Below are 18,385 nucleotides of genomic sequence, written 5' to 3'. Positions count from 1 at the left end.
GCGGCTAGGTGGCGCAGTGGATAAAGCACCGGCCTTGGATTCAGGAGTACCTGAGTTCAAATCTGGCCTCAGACACTTGACTTACTAGCTGTGTGACCCTGGGCAAGTCACTTAACCCCCATTGCCCCCCAAAAAAAAAAAGAAAAAGAAAAAGAAAACTATTAGGGTACCAATGGAACATATGGTCTAATGGTCTCTTATCCTTTGTTCTTGCTACCTGTATAACTGTATTGCTCCATTTACAAATTTCCTTGATGCCTTTTCAGTGATGCTACTTTTTCACTGGTAATACCTGATTCCTGTCAGTGCTAGAGTCAGGGGTTTATATCTCCCAAGGCTGCAAAGCTAGCTCAGAGCAGGTCACTGGGTCTACTGGGATCAGATTTGTTCTAATTGGCCAGTTGCTCCAGTTGGATGTTTGCACCATCTGTCACTGTATTTCTGAGGTCTCTGGAGCCCCCTTCAGGGAGAGCCAGACCTGCAGTCTGGCAGCCTCCCAGCCACCATGAGCCTTTATGTGTAGAGTACATCAGACAGACAGAAAGGGCTAATATGTGACTATGATTAGGACAATTACCAAGACTAAGAGAAAACTTTCCCTGCTAAGAAAAGAGGGATAGGTTCCAAATTGAAATCCAGGAGAGAATAAGCCGGAGGCCAAACTGGGACAATTTTTTCAGGAACACCAGTGTCTCCAAGAGACTGAGACAGAGGCAAAAAAGCCTGAGAGCAGAACAGACATTTCCAGTGAGGCAGCTTTGCACAGCAATCAAGAGTGCCAGAAAAAATTATATAACCTGCATGTATTTCCTGCCTATGTCTTGTATGAGCAAGAGTATAGTCATAAAGAGTGGGCTGAATTGCCTTTCCAAAATTGCTTGTTGCTTTTCATGATTCCCAAGCTTCTCCCCAAAACAAAAACCCATCCTTTTAATGCCAATACTCTTCCACTTGTCTTATTGGCCACAAATCATCCAACACCCTACTGTCTGGAAAATCAAAGTTATCACCCAACACGGAGGCTTTTTTTCTTTTAATTCAGAGAACAGACAAAAGGCCAAAAAGAAGCAGACAAGTGGGACAGCTTGGAAAGTGATGGGATGATTTTATTCTTTCTTTTTTTTTTTTAAGTAAGGTGAACATAATAGAGATTTGAAGTTTACTGTGTAATTTTCTGCTTCTGGTCATAGTCTGGATCTGCTGTGTCTTCTTCTGACCCAACTGTGGCAAACAAATACAGGTTCTGAAGGTGCTTACTGCAAATCAGCATTACCTGTGTAGCTAGTGGCTCCTCAGAACCCCACAAACAGCCCCCTTTCTATTGTTAGTCTGAGAGGGAAAAAAATTTTAGTTTGAAGTTGTGCTTCTAATCACTGTCCCTTAAAGGGAAGAAAGCATCTGCTACACAAGGCTTAACTCCCTTCCTACCAAATACCAGTTACACAAAGCCCACATGTAACAAATAGCAATTAAACAACATCCAAGCCAATAACTAACAGAAATCAGAAAAGTTATAAAGAAAAGAATATACCAGGCTATACACAAAATGAATGAACTCTCCTGTTTGGATCAATATATTTCAGTTCAACCACAAGAAAGAAAGACAGAGAGAATGAAGGACTCAGAGCATAAACAGGAGCTGTGTCTCTTCTATGGTAATACCAGTGCTCAGTCATTGGAATTTTCTGTGGCTCTTCAAGGTGACCCTTGAGTGGTAGGGCCAGTAGGTTGTGACCTCTCCCTTAACTGGGACTAGATCCAAATGACTTCTGTACTTGCTGCTCACAGTTCAGCCATGGGTTTCAAGATAATATCAGAGTATGGAAGAGAGACTCATAATATATCTTCTTATTTTTATTTTATTTTTGTTTTGTTTTTTGTTTTGTAGGTCAATGAGGGTAAAGTGACTTGCCCAAGGTCACACAGCTAGTAAGTGTCAAGTGTCTGAGGCTGGATTTGAACTCAGGTCCTCCTGAATCCAAGGCCGGTGCTTTATCCACTGCGCCACCTAGCCGCCCATATATCTTCTTTCTTGAAGGTCTATCGAATGTTTCTTCACTAGACTTCATGCTTGTATTTGTATATAGAGCCTTGCTTAGTTTTGTGGCTCCTAAATAAATGACCTAACTTGAAGCAATTTTCAGAGTAATCTTTCAGATGGATGTGATCTATGCAAGATTCTCAATATGTTCCCCTAGAACTGTGTCATGCATCCTTTACAAATATTATCTCATTTGTTCTTAGACAAGTTGTTTAACCTCTCTAGGCCTCAATTTTCTTATCTGTAAAAATGTAGGGATTGGATTAGATTATCTCATAAGGTTCTTTCTAGCTTCAAATCAATTATCCTACACAGTTTATTATTAAAATATACTAGATAGTTGTAATTATTTAAGTGAAGTCAGACCACTGCCCTTTCAGTAACCAATCCGTCTCTAACATTTCAGCAGGTCTCAATGGAATTCCAGGAAGAGAAGAAAAGTAAAGATTGTTGGATGGTTTTTAAACATTTGGCATTCACCCTTTTTCCCATTGTAACCTAACCACATTGCCAATGTGGGACTTTGTTTTATCTGATAATGTAGATGGTATATGGATAGAGTACAAGTCCTGGAGGCAGGAGAACCAGAGTTCAAATCCAGCCTCAGAGACTTATTATGTGACCCCAGGAAGTTACCTAACCTCTTTTTGCCTATTTCCTCAACTATGAAATGGGAATAATAATAGCACCTCCCCACCCCCCAGGTTGTTGAAAAGATCAAATAAAATAATATTAGCTCCATGCCTACCATGGTAGGCATTTAATAAATGCTTGTTATATATGTGTGTGTGTGTGTGTGTGTGTGTATGTGCATGTCTACATTTGTACACATATATTTGTTTCAAAGTATATGTTGTTCTTTCTTTTTTATTAGAAATGGGAAATAGGTGGAATTTGGTTAATTTTTATAAATAAAACTTTTTTTAAAAAAATAACTTTATTGTTCCCACACCATTGCTTTATCTTGCCACACATCCCACATGAGTACATAAAAAATTATGACTTGGGCAGCTAGGTGGCGCAGTGGATAAAGCACTGGCCTTGGATTCAGGAGGACCTGAGTTTGAATTCAGCCTCAAACACTTGACACTTACTAGCTATGTGACCCTAGGCAAGTCACTTAACCCTCATTGCCCCACAAAAAAAAGGGGGGGGAAGAAAAATTATGACTTTCCTTTTTTAGGTAACCTATAGAGTAGTTTCATTGAAAACAGGACTTCTAAGAGCTCTGGGCCCTCAAATTGGACCATGTAAGACATAACTAAGACTAAAACTAATTTCACCTAAGGCAAAACAATTGAGGGAAGGATGGCCCAGAGGAGAGTCCAGACATGTGTAATTGTGACAAGACCCTGAAGATAACGGCTGTGCTGTACAGGCTCAGGGAGGACCCAGGGTTAGATGAAAAAGTGTCAGCCATGAGGGCAGCTAGGTGGCACAGTGGATAAAGCACCGGCCCTGGATTCAGGAGGAACTGAGTTCAAATCCGGCCTCAGACACTTGACACTAGCTGTGTGACCCTGGGCAAGTCACTTAACCCTCATTGCTCTGCCCAAAAAAAGGTGTCAACCACTATAGAAACATCAACTTTACCAAATGTCATGTTCTGGGGCCAAACTCCCTTTGCTAGTTATATCTCTGATGTTAACTTGAATGTATTCCTTAATATCTCTGCTACCATATCTTCTTTACAAAATAAAAATGATAATCCAGAATTTTCCATAGGATACATGTGACTATTAGCATAGTTTGTAACATGAATAATGAATGGATGATTCAAACTGTTAGTAGGACCAGCAGTCTGAGGGGGACTGTCATTCCCAAGACTTTTGTACCCATCTTCCTGTTGGTGGAAGTTGGTCATCAGTTGTCACTGGTGGTGAAAAGGAAGATGTTAAGAAATGAGTTTTTAAAATGTAAATGCTGTGCTATATACCAAAAGGTTGTATATAATACTTATAATCTCTTCCAAAGGGCAAAAGAGGTGACTGTGACAATCCAGAGACAAAAGGTGACTGGGTATGTATCAGCCTTCTTTATTATGATAGCTCATCCCCCTCCAAATGGTGAACATATCCCTTAATATTAGTATATTTGAAGTAACTATAGGGCTAATACTGCATCACATGAAAACAGTCACATTATTCAAACCAACTCAATTAACCTTCATCAAATGCCTCCTATGTGTTTAATAAACAGAAGGCTGGCTACCAGGTGATTCATTGGCCACGGTGAATCATGAATAGAAGCAGAGGGATTATGATATCTGCATGTGCTACCAATGAAGCATATACAGTACAAAGTGCTTGGTGCTCAGGATAGAAAGATAAGAAACACCAGAGTACCTGTTTTCAAGGAGTTTACAATCTAGTAAAGAGGATAAGATTATACAAGTAACTGTTCTATAAATTACAGTGTAATTAGGGTACAGAAGAAGTAAACAAAGGACTCAGAGAATAGGGAGGGTGTTGGGATCAGTTTTATCTAAAGTAGAGGTTCTTAACCATTTTCGTGTCTTAGACCCCTTCTTGCAACACTTTTTAAATAATTGAAGGAAATGTTAATTTCTTATCTATAAAGTCTATAAAGGTTAGTAAATCTATATCTATAAAGATTAGTAAAAATAATTATGTCATTTTTCCCCCCATTCAAGTTCCCCAACCTTCTGAAATTTTCCCATGGACCCCAATTTAAGACCTGACCTAGAAGAATCCAGGAACATTGTATAAAGAAAAATATAGTCAAAGACATTTTGAAAAATTAATCCTATGGCAGTAAAATTTCACCTTTCTGAAAAATTATACAAATTTATATTAATCCAAAAAACAATCGATGTAACAGTTCTTATTTATATTAGTTAATCCCTTCTTATATATCCCAAAGAAGAGAAAAAAGAACAGAAGGCAAATCAAGAGGAGAGCTTCCCTTGACATTACTTAGACCTGTTTTCTATGGGGGGCAGGGGAAGGGAAGAGTGTGCAGTCACCTAAAGCCAAATAGTGGGAAGGCTGGTATCAAACAGCAGGCAACTGATTAGCAGAGCAGATAATCAGGAAGGGAAGTGGAAAAAGGTTCCATTCTCTTTTGCACCTGGGGAAGGTATTTGAAACACCCATTTGAGTTCAGCTTGGAAATCAGATTGATTTTTTTTTTATGTTTAACATGAATTAAGGGGCAGCTAGGTGACGCAGTAGATAGAGAGCACTGGTCCTGGAGTCAGGAGGGCCTGAGTTCAGATCCAGCCTCGGACACTTGATACTTACTAGCTATGTGACCCTGGGCAAGTCATTTAACCCCAATTGCCTTAAAAAAATAATTTAAAAAACCCATGAATTAGATGGTTCAGTTGATTTTGAGAACTAAGGCAACTCTAACACTAGTCATAAGTCACAAAATGAAGAGTTGGACACAAATGAACAACAACAATTCTCTTTGGCCTTCTAAAATTAAATGTAAGATTCTAAGAGAATTTTTAAAGGCTTGGTTACTTCCATAAGGGTTTACAAATGTCTTAAACATCTTGAGTTCACTTGCTTGAATGAGTAACATCACAGCAGCTACTAGATGTACAGGTGAGTGAGGGTTCCATAATCAAGCACTCTGGCTGAGAACACAAGATCACTATCTCATAGGTCTTTCACTCCCCCCAAAACTAATAAAGGTGATTTTTAAACATACTTGGAATATAATAGAAGCCATCATACCACAATTAATTATTTAATAGCTTGGATATAACTGTTGTCAAGTCATGTCTCACAAAACTTAGCTACATGCTGAAAATAACACCCTCTCACCCCTTAGATAAGTTCTTTTTTTTTTTTTTTTTTTGCCTATTTCTTGATAAGTTCTTAATCCTTTTTGTGTCCTGGCCTCCTTGGTCTAATGAAGTCCATAGATCCTTTCTCAAAATAACATTTTAAATGCATAGAAAAAGTGTGGGATTACAAAGGAAACCGATTATATTAAAATATAGTTATTAAAATATTAAACCAGATTCATAGACAACAGGTTAAAAACCCTTGCATTCAATATTTTTTTCATGATCTATTTGCCTTATGACAGCTGTATTCTCTTCCTTTGACACACAGGGTCGAGAGGATCCATTTGATCAAAAAAGACTACATGTGGAAGAGAAAATAAACATGTTTGATCATGGCAAGGAGCAAGATTTGAGTAGTATTAGCTTAAATTTATATAATATTTTACAGTTTCTGAGTGCTTTCACATATTGTCTCTCCTTTGGTCCTCCCAACAACCCATGGGCAGGAATTCCATGAGAGTAGCAGAGCAAGAGGCAGAGCAAAAGCTAGTGTTTTTCCTGATTATGAAATGCAAATAAACCAGCAGACTACAATTTTAAAACTCAATTGGGCTTAAAAGTATTTGTCATTAGCTACTTGCTATCATAGCTCTCTCAGACCCATTCTATGTACCAACAGCATATTACTGGACAAAATTTTGTTTAATTCAATCCGGGTACATTATAATAGTTCAGATCTGGAATTTGGAAATACGGATTTCATTGCTCATATGGCATTGATAATCCACAGCAAACCAAGCCTATAAAATTACATGACCTACTAGAGACTTCAGAATCTAACTTGAGGGAAATCAGTCAGCTTTCCTACAACCTTCCTGCCAGTTAAGAATAAAACTGGAACCAATTGTTAGCTGAGTATGCCCACAAATAGTAACTAAAGCTCTTGTTTCGTGTGATTCAAGGAAGACTTGGGTTCAAATCTTGTCTTTGGCAATTAGTAACGATGTGACAAAAAGAAAGTTATTTCTCCTCTCTGAGCCTCAGTTTCCCCATCTGTAAAATATGGATCATAATAACTGTAGTTTCTACCTCACAGGGTTGCTGGAAGTCTCAAATGAGATAATGTATGGAAATTACTTAGCACACTTTGAAGCACAGTGGTATAGTAGATAAAAGACTGACTCTCAGGTCAGGAAGACCTGTATTTAAATCCTGCTTTTGATGTTCCTAAAATACAGGTCTGACCATGTCACCTATTCAATTAACTTCGGTGGCTCCCTTTCACCTTCTAGATCAAAAATAAAATTCTTTGGAGTTCAATTCCCTATTACATTTCCAGTTCCCTTATCCCTTACTCACCATAGTTACTCTGATTCCATGGCATTGGCCTCTTTGCCATTCCTCAGCTAAGACGATCCATCTCCTAACTCCCAGCATTTTCATTTTCTCCCTCCTCATCGCCACCTCCTGATTTTCCCGGTTTTCCAGAATTCTGAGTCAAAATCCTTCCTTCTCCAGGAAGACTTTGTCTTTAACACTAGTATCCTCCGTCTGTTAATTATCTCCAATTTATCCTGTCTACATCTTATTTGTACATCATTGTTTGCAAGTTGTCCCCTCCATTAGACTGTGAACTCCTTGAGAGAAGGGATTGTCTTTCTTGCTTTTTAAAAAAATCCCCAGGGGCAGCTAGGTGGCGCAGTGGATAAAGCACCAGCCCTGGATTCAGGAGTACCTGAGTTCAAATCTGGCCTCAGACACTTGACACTTACTAGCTGTGTGACCCTGGGCAAGTCACTTAACCCCCATTGCCCCACAAAAAAAAAAAATCCCCAGTGTATCCCCTACTGTATGCACAGTGCCTAGCCTATAGTAGACGCTTAATAAATGCTTGTTGACTAACACATACTAACTGTGGAAATACATGCAAGTGACTTACCCTCTAAGCACAGGCAACTTTCCAAAACTGTTAAGTTATAGGTAAGTTTCTCATCTGTGCTGATGGATGGGCTTTCCATGCTAGGAATATCCCACATTGTTGAAATAATAGATTGGGATGAAAATCTCCATTCTTTTGGTTTCCTTCCTTATGCTTCATCTTCTTTCTTTTTCTTCATTTTTAATAACTAATATTCAACAAGATAATTCTTGTTTAGATATAAAAAGAGTTATATGTAAATTTTTATTGAAAGTCTGTAAAAATGGATTGGAAAATCTTCCCAAAAAAACTTATTCAACTATCTACATTCAATTTTGAACTATATAGCAAAACAGTGAGCCAGATGACCTTTCAGACCATGTTTTCAATGATAAATTTTAAAGAAAATATATTTCAATATATACATAAGTATATCTAGGTACATAGTTCATGTACCATTAAAATATTACCAGATTTAATGCAGTCTAATTACATCAAATTGTCTTTTTTAATATATAGGCTGTTGAAGTCAGAGATACTTTTCAAACATTTCCTTATTCTCTCAGACTTCATATTAAGAGAAATGATTGGGGCAGCTAGGTGATGCAGTGGATAGAGCACAGGCCCTGGAGTCAGGAGTACCTGAGTTCAAATCTGGCCTCAGACACAACACTTACTAGCTGTGTGACCCTGGGCAAGTCACTTAACCCAAATTGCCTCACTAAAAAAAAAAAGAGAGAGAGAAATGATTTTTCCCCCCTAGAGGAAAAAAACTCTATCCCTGTGATCCTTTCCTATCATTTTAGCCTCAGATTTATCAAAATATCTTTGTATGTACCAATAAAATAGAAAAAATGATCTGGTGGGTGTCATAGTAGACTATGAGTTAGTAATAGAGCCGGGAATGCAGGCCAGGTCTTTCAGCTCCTCATTCAACTCTTATAACTCACCCTAGTAATTCTATTTTAATAAGTCATAAGAATGTATGAATGTACAAAGAAATATCACCAAATTAAATGTTTAAAAAACTCTTTACTTGACAAAATGGCAAGATGCTTTGATTTTTTTTTTGGCCAGGGATCTCAGGGACATCAAATTGTCCAAGGAGAAAGAAGTCCTCCAGTAAAAGAACTCCCTCAAACAAAGGTAAGAAATTATTTTTTAAATAGTAAAGAGCTGGTTTGATTATTGAGTAACATTTCTAACATTTGAGTAACAAGAGAGCTGGGATTAATCTATATGCTTTGGCATTTTTCAAAGAACAATAGAACAATGGCATCATAGACATGAAGCCATACAGAAATCTCATTTCTATTCAAAGGACATAAAAGCCGTTCAGATTTCCTTGTCTTCTATTATGCGGATGCAGAAGTAGATGTGCATAATAGAGCCATAATGCAGATGTGATATGCAAATACAAACTTCTCATTTTCTATTACTTTGGCTGCAAAATTATGTGCTTTGCCAGCTGTGCCACTACTGTGGCAGTGCTCATTAGGTACCAACAAAATTGTACTTGGCAGAGTCATATTACTGGGTGAATGTCTTCCTCTAGTATGCGCCTTAAAACTTTCCTATTGAGTTGTAAGACTAAATACTTTTTTTTAAAAGTAAACAAAGAACTTTTGACTCATGGTCACAACCTGTGTAAGGCAAAGTTCAGTAAGAGGCTGAACCAGGTAGGAAATAATAGCAATGTGCATAAGATTTTCAAACATTTCACTCTAGCATTGGCCATATCTCTATAATTTATGACTCACAAGTAATAGGGGGAGTTTTATTTGGTGCTTTCTATTTGTATGAACCTTGATATAGAAATGTCTTCTACTGGTACAGATCAGCAATTCATCGGTGATTGTAACCTTAGAAAGACATTTGGAATACCTGGAGGTTAAGTGATTATCCAATATTCAAATAACTATTTAAAAAAAAAATTGAACCAGGTCTTCAAGGCTAGACTTCTAATCCAGTACACCTTGCTGCTGCTCACTTTTAAAGTGTATATAGTCTAATATAGTTAGTATTCTTTATTCATCCTTCTTTCATTCTAGTTCATGGTTGCCAATGCTTCCACTCACTAAGAAAATGACCTTGTATGAACACATAGATGACCATATAATAGATTAGAAGATCTTATCCTGGGATTCATGAACCAAAGGTGTCCATGGATAGATTTCAGGGGGTCTGTGAACTTGAATGGGAGAAAAAATTACATATTACTTTCACTGAACTCTGAAATTTAGCATTTTGTTCAATGACTTACAGTAACAAAACATTATTCTGAGAAAGGGTCTGTATTCTTAACCAAGTTGCCCAAAGGGTCCTTGACAAAAAAGAAGAAAAAAAAGGATAATTACCCCTATCAGAGATCTAGAGTTGGAAGAGATCTTAGAAATCACTTCATCCAAACCCTTAATTTTACAGATAAGGAAACTAAGACCCAGAGAAGTGTGACTTTCTCTAGGTCACACAAGTAGCAAGTGGGAGAACTGGGATTTGAACCCAGGTCCTATGATTTCAAACCCAACACTCTTCCCATTACTTCTATAGTAGTTTGTAGAAGAGTTCATAAAGTAGATTAGGTATATCTTTTTGTTGTTGTTGCTCAGTCATTTTCAGCCATATCTGACACTTCATGATCCCATTTGGGGTCTTCTTGGCAGAGATACTGTAGTGGTATGCCATTTCCTTCTCCAGATCATTTTGGAGATGAGGAAACTAAGGCAAACAGGATTAAGTGACTTGTCCAGGGTCACATTGATAGTAAGTATCTGAGGTCAGATTTGAACTCAAGAAAATGAGTCTTCCTGACTCCAGTCTCAGCACTCTATCCACTTAGCCACCTAGCTGCCCTATGTCTGCTTAGGCAGAGTGAAATGGAAAATTAACTAGTTATTGGCAGTTTCAGTCAAGATCATTATATATTTTGGAAAATGGGGGAAATTTCCTCAATGACAGGTCCCAAATCTAAAAGGAAACTACTTTATAGAATGGATCTGAATGAAAGCAACCTCAGGAAAGCTCATAATTTGTACTTTCATCATTCTTAGATGTGTTAGCACCAAGGCTTGCTAACACCATGTACCTTAGTAACTGAATTTATTTATCTACTTTAGGTTTAAATCTAATTTATTAAAAAAGCTTGTGTTAATGAAAACATAAGCCAACATCTACAGCTTGAAATGCCAGCTGATTTACTGTGTTAAGATCTAAAAACTGTTTAAGAATTGTCTTGTAGCTTATATAAAAGCAAGCAAGTTCCTGTTTAGAAATATTTGTTTTCACTATAAGATGCCATACTCAGCTTCTTATGAACATCAATAGAGTGCCAGGAAGTCCTAGTTAGATTATATCTGACTCAGCACAGTGGCCTTGGGAGCTACACATGATAGATCACCAGGTAATAAAACAGTCCTCTATCTTCATATAGAACCTAATGGTGCCCATATTTGTGGTCACCCATAACTCAATGACAAAGCTGTTTTGGTCCATTAAAGGTTTTAGTCAGAGAATTAGTTAATGGATGGCAGTATCTTTATTCACAATAGAACAGCATATTTACTACCTATCTTAAGATCACTTCTCCATTTGGTTAAGCAATGGTACATCTCTAACCACTTGACTCTTTCCAGAAACCTATAGGCCATATTTAAATGAGTATAAACAATTAGAAAAATGTTCTACAACTTGGCCAATATCATGGACTGCTTGAAGGAACACTAGCAAGGTCTTTGTCACACATAAATTATCAATACTCTGGATTATATCAGACCAAGGATGATCTGGTAGAGGTCAAACTCACCACCTGTACCTTAACTACAACAACGTAAAGGACCTTAAATAAAAGCAACCATACTTGGCACTACAACTCGTGTGTTCTTAGATGCACTGTGTCAGAGAAGAATTACTCCATGAGCTGTGAAGCCTAAGAAATAAGTCGTCCCTAGATTTTGTACCCATTGCAGGAATTTTTTCTTTAGCTTCCAGTCATATCCCAATGTCAATCACTCCTGTATCTAATAACTCTCTAACAATTGGAATTGAACTTGAGTACTGTGTTTTATAGTAGCTTAAACTAGTGAGATTTCTTCAAAGCACAGCTTTTTAGATCCTTGCACAGAAACCCTGCTGTCTCCTCTGACTACCGTTCTATTCCTTCATCTCTTTTCTCAACCAAATTTCATAAATAAGTGCTCTATGTTCAACACTCCACTTCCTACTAAACACTTTTATCCTTAACTAATCCCCTGTGATCTATTTTGTGTCCCTACCACTCTACTGAAACTATGTTCTTGAAAATCACTAATGGCTTCCTGATCAATAAATTCAATGATCTTTTCCCAGTCTTCATCAACCTTTATGCAGCATTTGACACTATTGATCAAAGTCCTCCAACCTGAGACATACTCCACCTATGTCACTGTACTATTCTGGATTAATTCAGTTCAAAATACATTTGAAAGAAGTTGATCTGGTGGAACCAGGAACTTGGGGTCTAAAAATTCTCTTCTGAAACCACATAGATGAGAGCACATGCAATTTTTATATCTCTACCACACTCTTATCTGTCTTTAGAAAAGAAGAAAGGGCCAAACCTTTGATTAAAGACTCCTTTTTATAGACTAATACAAATCATCTGACTTTTAATCAAGTATTTTTTCAATCATACTATGTAGCATCTTTGCAACAGTAAGCACACAGTAAATATTTGTTGCATCAATGAATGAATGAATGAATGAAATTAGTTTAAGCCAAAATCCATTCCCTACATCCATTGTATGCCCCTACCAAGAGCACAACATACGAATTCCTATAAATGTTCTGTTGAGTCCTTTTCCTCAAATGGAGTAATTTCTAGACAGCTGTATATAAGACATCTCTTTGTATTCTTATACAGAATAAAAGATAATTGTTTTCCATGAAAAACCAGGAGGACTTCCCCACAAACATTTTCCTCTTCGGAGGATGGAAAGTTGGGCTACATGCAACATTAATGAAAAATGAGTATAAGCATGAAGGAGCTGTCAAGACAAGAAGAAATTACCTCTCTCTTATTGGCTTGAGCTGGAAAATTTGAAATCAAGAGAGAACCATTCATGTCATTGCCATCATTTCTTCACTTAATATGCATCATTTGTGGTCTAGAAGCTTTAGTAATTCTGCTGAACCAAACATGGGGCTGCGGGTTACTATTGTTTAATAAATGTGACTTGGTCATGCAGGGAGACTCCAGCTTTGATGGGTTGAAAGGATGTCATGGGCAGCCAGGGATTGGCATGAAGGGGGAAAAGGTGGGCAATAAATCCATCAGTTCCCTAACAAAGTATAAATGATTTTATATACTGTCAAGATCAATTTGGGCTTACAAAAGATGCACTGAGGCAAAATTTATTCTTGGCTTACAATAGCAACCAAAAAGGTCTGTGTTTTATGGATAGATTTATGGCCAATAAGCTGTCCAAAACCATTCTGTTGCCTCTTCATAGGAAAACATGTGTTGAAACTAAAAGTGATTGATTCTGTTGGGAAAATCCTGAGTTCTGAAGTGAAAGGAGATCAAAGCAATCTATTGGGGTGGCCATGTTTATGTATCTTAGATGAAGAACCAGGTTCTGAGATAAAATTTGTAAAGGACTTAGCACAGTGCCAGCACATAGTAGTCCCTCTATGAGTGCTTATTCCCTTCCTTTCTTTTAAGGGACTTTCTATCAAAGGAGATAAATAATAGTTGTTTCTGCTCTTTCAGAGTGAAGTTGGATCCCAACATCTACCCTCCAGCTTTCCTGTCATGGGAATCCATAGAGAGAAGGTACTGCTCTCCTCTCATTGTCTAGAGGTTCTTCTCACTGAGGGAAAGGAGAGAGTAGGAAGAGTATTTGTCTTCTGAAAAATGAATTCATTGAAAAATCATTCCAGGGAGTAGAACAAAAAGATCCACCTGACTCCCAGGGTACTATGGGGAAAAGGCTCCTAGGCTTAAGGGTAAGGATTGTCTAGGGCAGCAATTGGTCACAATTTAATTATGTAAATAACTTCGTATTAGGCTGCTCTCGGCCCTGAAATAGGTTAGTATGATAGAACCATAGACACTGTACATGTTTGAATGTAGCATGTACAAAAAAGGTAGAGCAAATACCACTTCCCCCTACCAGGTTTTGGCCAAGTTTCTGCAATTTTAATACCACCCAAGCCCCTCAGAATAACTTAATCCCCCCCCAATAACAGATTCAGTTTGCTAGTATCATAGATAAAGAGCTGAGAAGAACTTCTGGAGCCATCTAGTCAAATTCCTTCATTTTTTAAAAAAGAGGAAACTTTAGCCAGGGGAAGGTAAGAAGGTCACACAGGTAATGGGCTTCAGATTCATACCCTCAGCCACCTCTCTGAGGTCTTCCATCCCCTTCAGACTCTCTAGGTCAGCAAATCTGACATCTGTCACCAACTTCTTCCCATTCCTGGAGTTTTAAGGGAAGAATTGTTCATAGACATGGTATTACACAGACACATATAAGAGCAGAAAAACAAAGTGCTGTGTGAGGTCTAACAGGGAAGGTCACTCTTTCATTCCTTGGAATGAGTGGATGAAAACAATTTGTTCCAACAGCCATGAAAGTGGCTAAAGCAGGCACTGTGGAATGCCTAGAGCTTGATTAGAGATTGAAGATATCAAGGTCACCCACTGCATCTCAGGCCATTGCCAGTCATCTTGACTTTTATCCTCCCGTTGAACTTCAGTGATTCTGGAAGATAGTAAGGCTGATGACCTTGTGCAACTTTGCTCCACTTAAATCCAATTCACACACAAGTCAAGACATCACCCATGATATCACTGGTCCTCTTCAAAAACAAAGGGTGGTGGCAGCTAGGTGGCACAGGGGATAGAGCACCGGCCCTGGAGTCAAGAGGACGTGAGTTCAAATCCAGCCTCAGATACTTGACACTTACTAGCTGTGTGACCCTGGGCAAGTCACTTAACCCCAATTGCCTCACCAAAAAAAAAAAAGAAAAAAGAAAAGAAAAAAAAAGAGAGATTACCCCTGCTCTCATTAGTGCATGGACTCAGGGTGTGGGCAGCCATTTCAGGGTATAGATAAAGGCATGATTTTCTCTCTCATAAAGGAATGAAGCGATGCCAAGCATCTCCTACTATATTTTTATCCAGGCAAAGAATCCCAGAATCATTGAGTACCAGCTTAATCCCTAACATGACAGTAAACCCAGCTCACAAGCTTGCTGGAGATGAACTGGATTAGAAATATTCAAAGTAAAAGAAATATAATAATATTTATTATTATATATTATTATATAATATATCGATGTATTATATAATAATAAAAATAATAAAAGAAAGTGGTCACAGGTTGTGGTGGGGTTTGTTTTGTTTTGGGGGAGGGGAGGGGAGTTTAAGAAACCTTTTCCTTTGCTTCATGAATTTTGTTGCAGTTTCCCAACTGTACTAAAAGGTACTGAATACAAAATGATCTTCACTCCTGCCCATTTTTTTGTTTTTAAAAAAAAAACCTGTTTATTCTCATTAGGAAATTCTAGTCATAAACCCTACATAATGTTATTAGGCTTGCTTCGTAACTCCTTTAGGGAAGGGAGCTACCTGGGAAGCATACATCATTGTTATCCTCGTGTCTAAATGATTGACTGTTATAGTCTTAAGAAATTTTCAGTATCACCAATTTAACTTGTTCCCTATTAGCTCCAGGAGCACAAATTCTGTCCTCAGACATTTCCTGTTTTGTTAATGTAGTTGTACCCTGGTGACTGCAGGGGAAAAAAACCTCTAACTGGAATTGTTTCTATTTCCTAACAGTATGATGATGTCACCTACTTTATGCCAGTAATTTTACAGGGTATTGGTTATTCATTTCCCCTGTACTGCCTTTTAAAAGATCTAACTCCAAATTCCAGCCATCATGAACCTGACTGGATGGTCAGGGTTGAAGTCCTCAAGGTCAAGGCCCGGCTGATGTTAGTCGGGCCTCCAGGAGCCAGAGGCACCTGAGGGCCTTCTCCTCTGGGACTCTTCACAGGCACCAGAGGTTGAGAGCTGCTGAGAGCCAGATGTAAGCAAGCATCCTGGACTCTTGCTTCTTCCTCACTCCCCCCCTCCCCATATCTTATCCATTGCCGATTCTCACTGATACTACCTTCACTGCATCTCTTACCTCTGGCCTCTTCTGTCCAGTCACACAGATACCATCTTGGTTCAGGATTTCATCACCTTCCCACTGGACTATTATAATAACCTCCTTGTTTGTCTTTAATTTTTTTAATCTTACCTCCCCGCAAAACTGCCCCCAAAAAATCATTCTCCAGCTTTAGAGTCTTCAGTGGTTCCCTATTGTCTCTAGGATAAAAGATAAACTCAACTTGGCATTCAAAGTCTTTCACAGTCTGGTTCCAGGTTTATTTCACGTTCTTTCCCTTTGTGTACTCTCCATTCCAGCCAAACTTGCCTCATCGCTGCTCCTAGAACTTAGCATTCCATCTCCCCTTTCCAGACTTTTGCAAAGGCTGTCCTACATACCTGGAATGCACTCCCTCCTCACCTCTGCCTCTTGGAATCATTTGTTTCCTTCAAGGTCCAACTCAGTCACTGTGCCCCCTCAACTAATCAATCAATAAGCATTTGTTAAACACTTACTGTGTATTAGGCACAGTACTAGGCACTGAGAACACAAAGAAAAGGTGAAAACAGTCACTGTCTTTAAAGAGCCTGCTTTCTAATGGAAAAGATAAAGTAGATAAGAAGGTGACATTGGTGGAGAAGGCATTACTAGCCCAAAGAACCAAGAAAGACTTTCTGCAAGAAGGGGACATTTGAACTGTGCCTTGAATGAAGGTTAGGAAAGAAAGAAAGAAAGAAAGAAAGAAAGAAAGAAAGAAAGAAAGAAAGAAAGAAAGAAAGAAAGAAAGAAAGAAAGAAAGAAAGAAAGAAAGAAAGAAAGAAAGAAAGAAAGAAAGAAAGAAAGAAAGAAAGAAAGAAAGAAAGAAAGAAAGAAAGAAAGAAAGAAAGAAAGAAAGAAAGAAAGAAAGAAAGAAATGAGGCCCAGGTGCTATGGCTCTATCCAGTAGAGCACCTACCTGTGTTGGATGAGTAATAGTGAGGAGTGGAGGATGATGTTGTATTTTGGGGGGAAATATAATGAGTTCTGTTTTAAACATGTTGAGTTTGAGATACCTACCAGTCAACTCAAAATGTCTGCTAGACAGTTGGTGATGAGTCTGAAGCTCAGGAGAAAAGTTGGAGCTGGATATATGGATCTGGAAGTCAATACCCTTGGGTATTGATGAGTTCAGTGAGAGAGTAGAAGGAAAAAAAGGAAAGGACCCAGGAGAAAACCTTGGGGTATACCACAGTTACTGTACTTGACATGGATGAAGATCCAGCCAAGTAGATCAAGAAGGAAGGGTAAGATAGTAGGAAGAAAATTGACAGAGTACTGCTATGAAAAGTAAAGAAAAAATAAAAGATAATTGACTTCTCCTACAAGTCTTTTCCCCAAGTGAGCAAACTGTTAATAATTATTCCCTTCTCAAATTATGTTCCTTTTACTTATCTGTATAATTGTTCTGTCCCCTAATAGAATAATAACTAGCATTTATATAAAACTTCAAGATTCACAAAGCACTTTACAGATTTACATTTTTCACAACAACCCTATGAGGTGAGTGCCATTAGTACCCCCATTTTACAGAAAAGGAAAATAAGGCAGACAGAAGTGAAGTGCCCTTAAGTTAAGTTGTCCAGGGTCACACAGCTGGTCTGAGACTGGACTTGTGGAACTGTGGTCTTCCTGAGCCAGGTCTATCTAGCATTGCATTCACTGCCTCACCTAGCTGTCTGGATAGGACGTAAGCTTCTTGAGAGCAGGGGCAGTTTTTCATTTTGTATTTGTATCCAAGTACTTAGCGTAGTGTCCTGAACATAGTATATACCTTAATAAAAAAAAAAAAATCTGTTGATCTGAATTGGATTAAAGGCCAGTCCAGACACAAGTTGGCCTCAGGAAGGACCTGGGTCAGAGACAGTTAAAGTAAGAAGGGCAAGTTTCCAGCCAGGTAGAGGCAATAGATTAGGCAGAGGGATAGAAGGCTTTCTGGTCTAGACTATTGAGTGTTGACTTTGCCCAGGTCAGCTTTCTCAATTGAGGACTTCCGGGGAGAGGTAGCACAGCATCCTTGAAAACTCCCTAGAGGAGGTAAATGGAAGGTGCTCACTTCCCACAAGGTCTAACAATTTGTATCTGTCCCCTTGGGGGAATACTATGGATAAAAATGATTAAAGCAGAAAGGGGCTTCATCCCCACCCATGTATTTTTGGGGGGGATAGGGGTTCCCAGACCTGTGATTTCATCTGTGTAAAGAGCTCCCAGTAAGGAACCTCCCCATACAAATGCCTATCAGCAATTATTCTGCAACTTAAACTCTTAGAGAGTTACCTAAGTCACTAAGAGGTTAAATAACTTGCCCAAAGTCACACAGCCAGGATGTATCAGAGATAGGACTTGAATCCAGTTCATCCCAATTCCACAAATAGCCCTCTGTCCACCCTCCCACACTGCCTCACTCATCCATGTATTCCTGGATTAATCCGTGGTGACCAAGGAGCATTCCTCATCTTCCCTTCTCCGATTCTAAGAGCCTTTGTTCT

At 38.5% G+C, this 18,385-nt stretch overlaps 1 protein-coding gene across 1 annotated transcript in view; it reads left to right on the top strand.

The window, feature by feature from the left end:
- LOC122745646 (collagen alpha-1(XXVIII) chain-like) overlaps nucleotides 1-18,385 on the top strand; it is a 63,068-nt gene that overhangs the window by 17,209 nt on the left and 27,474 nt on the right. The window contains exons 6-8 of the mRNA XM_043991045.1: nucleotides 4,016-4,060; nucleotides 8,797-8,865; nucleotides 13,466-13,528. Of these exons, the coding sequence (XP_043846980.1) occupies nucleotides 4,016-4,060; nucleotides 8,797-8,865; nucleotides 13,466-13,528 (177 nt within the window). The remainder of the gene's footprint in view (nucleotides 1-4,015; nucleotides 4,061-8,796; nucleotides 8,866-13,465; nucleotides 13,529-18,385) is intronic.

Source organism: Dromiciops gliroides, chromosome 3 (genome assembly GCF_019393635.1).
Source record: "Dromiciops gliroides isolate mDroGli1 chromosome 3, mDroGli1.pri, whole genome shotgun sequence".
Taxonomy (NCBI): Eukaryota; Metazoa; Chordata; class Mammalia; order Microbiotheria; family Microbiotheriidae; genus Dromiciops; species Dromiciops gliroides.
Note: the sequence above shows the minus strand (reverse complement) of the source record. Positions and strands in the feature narration are given on the sequence as shown.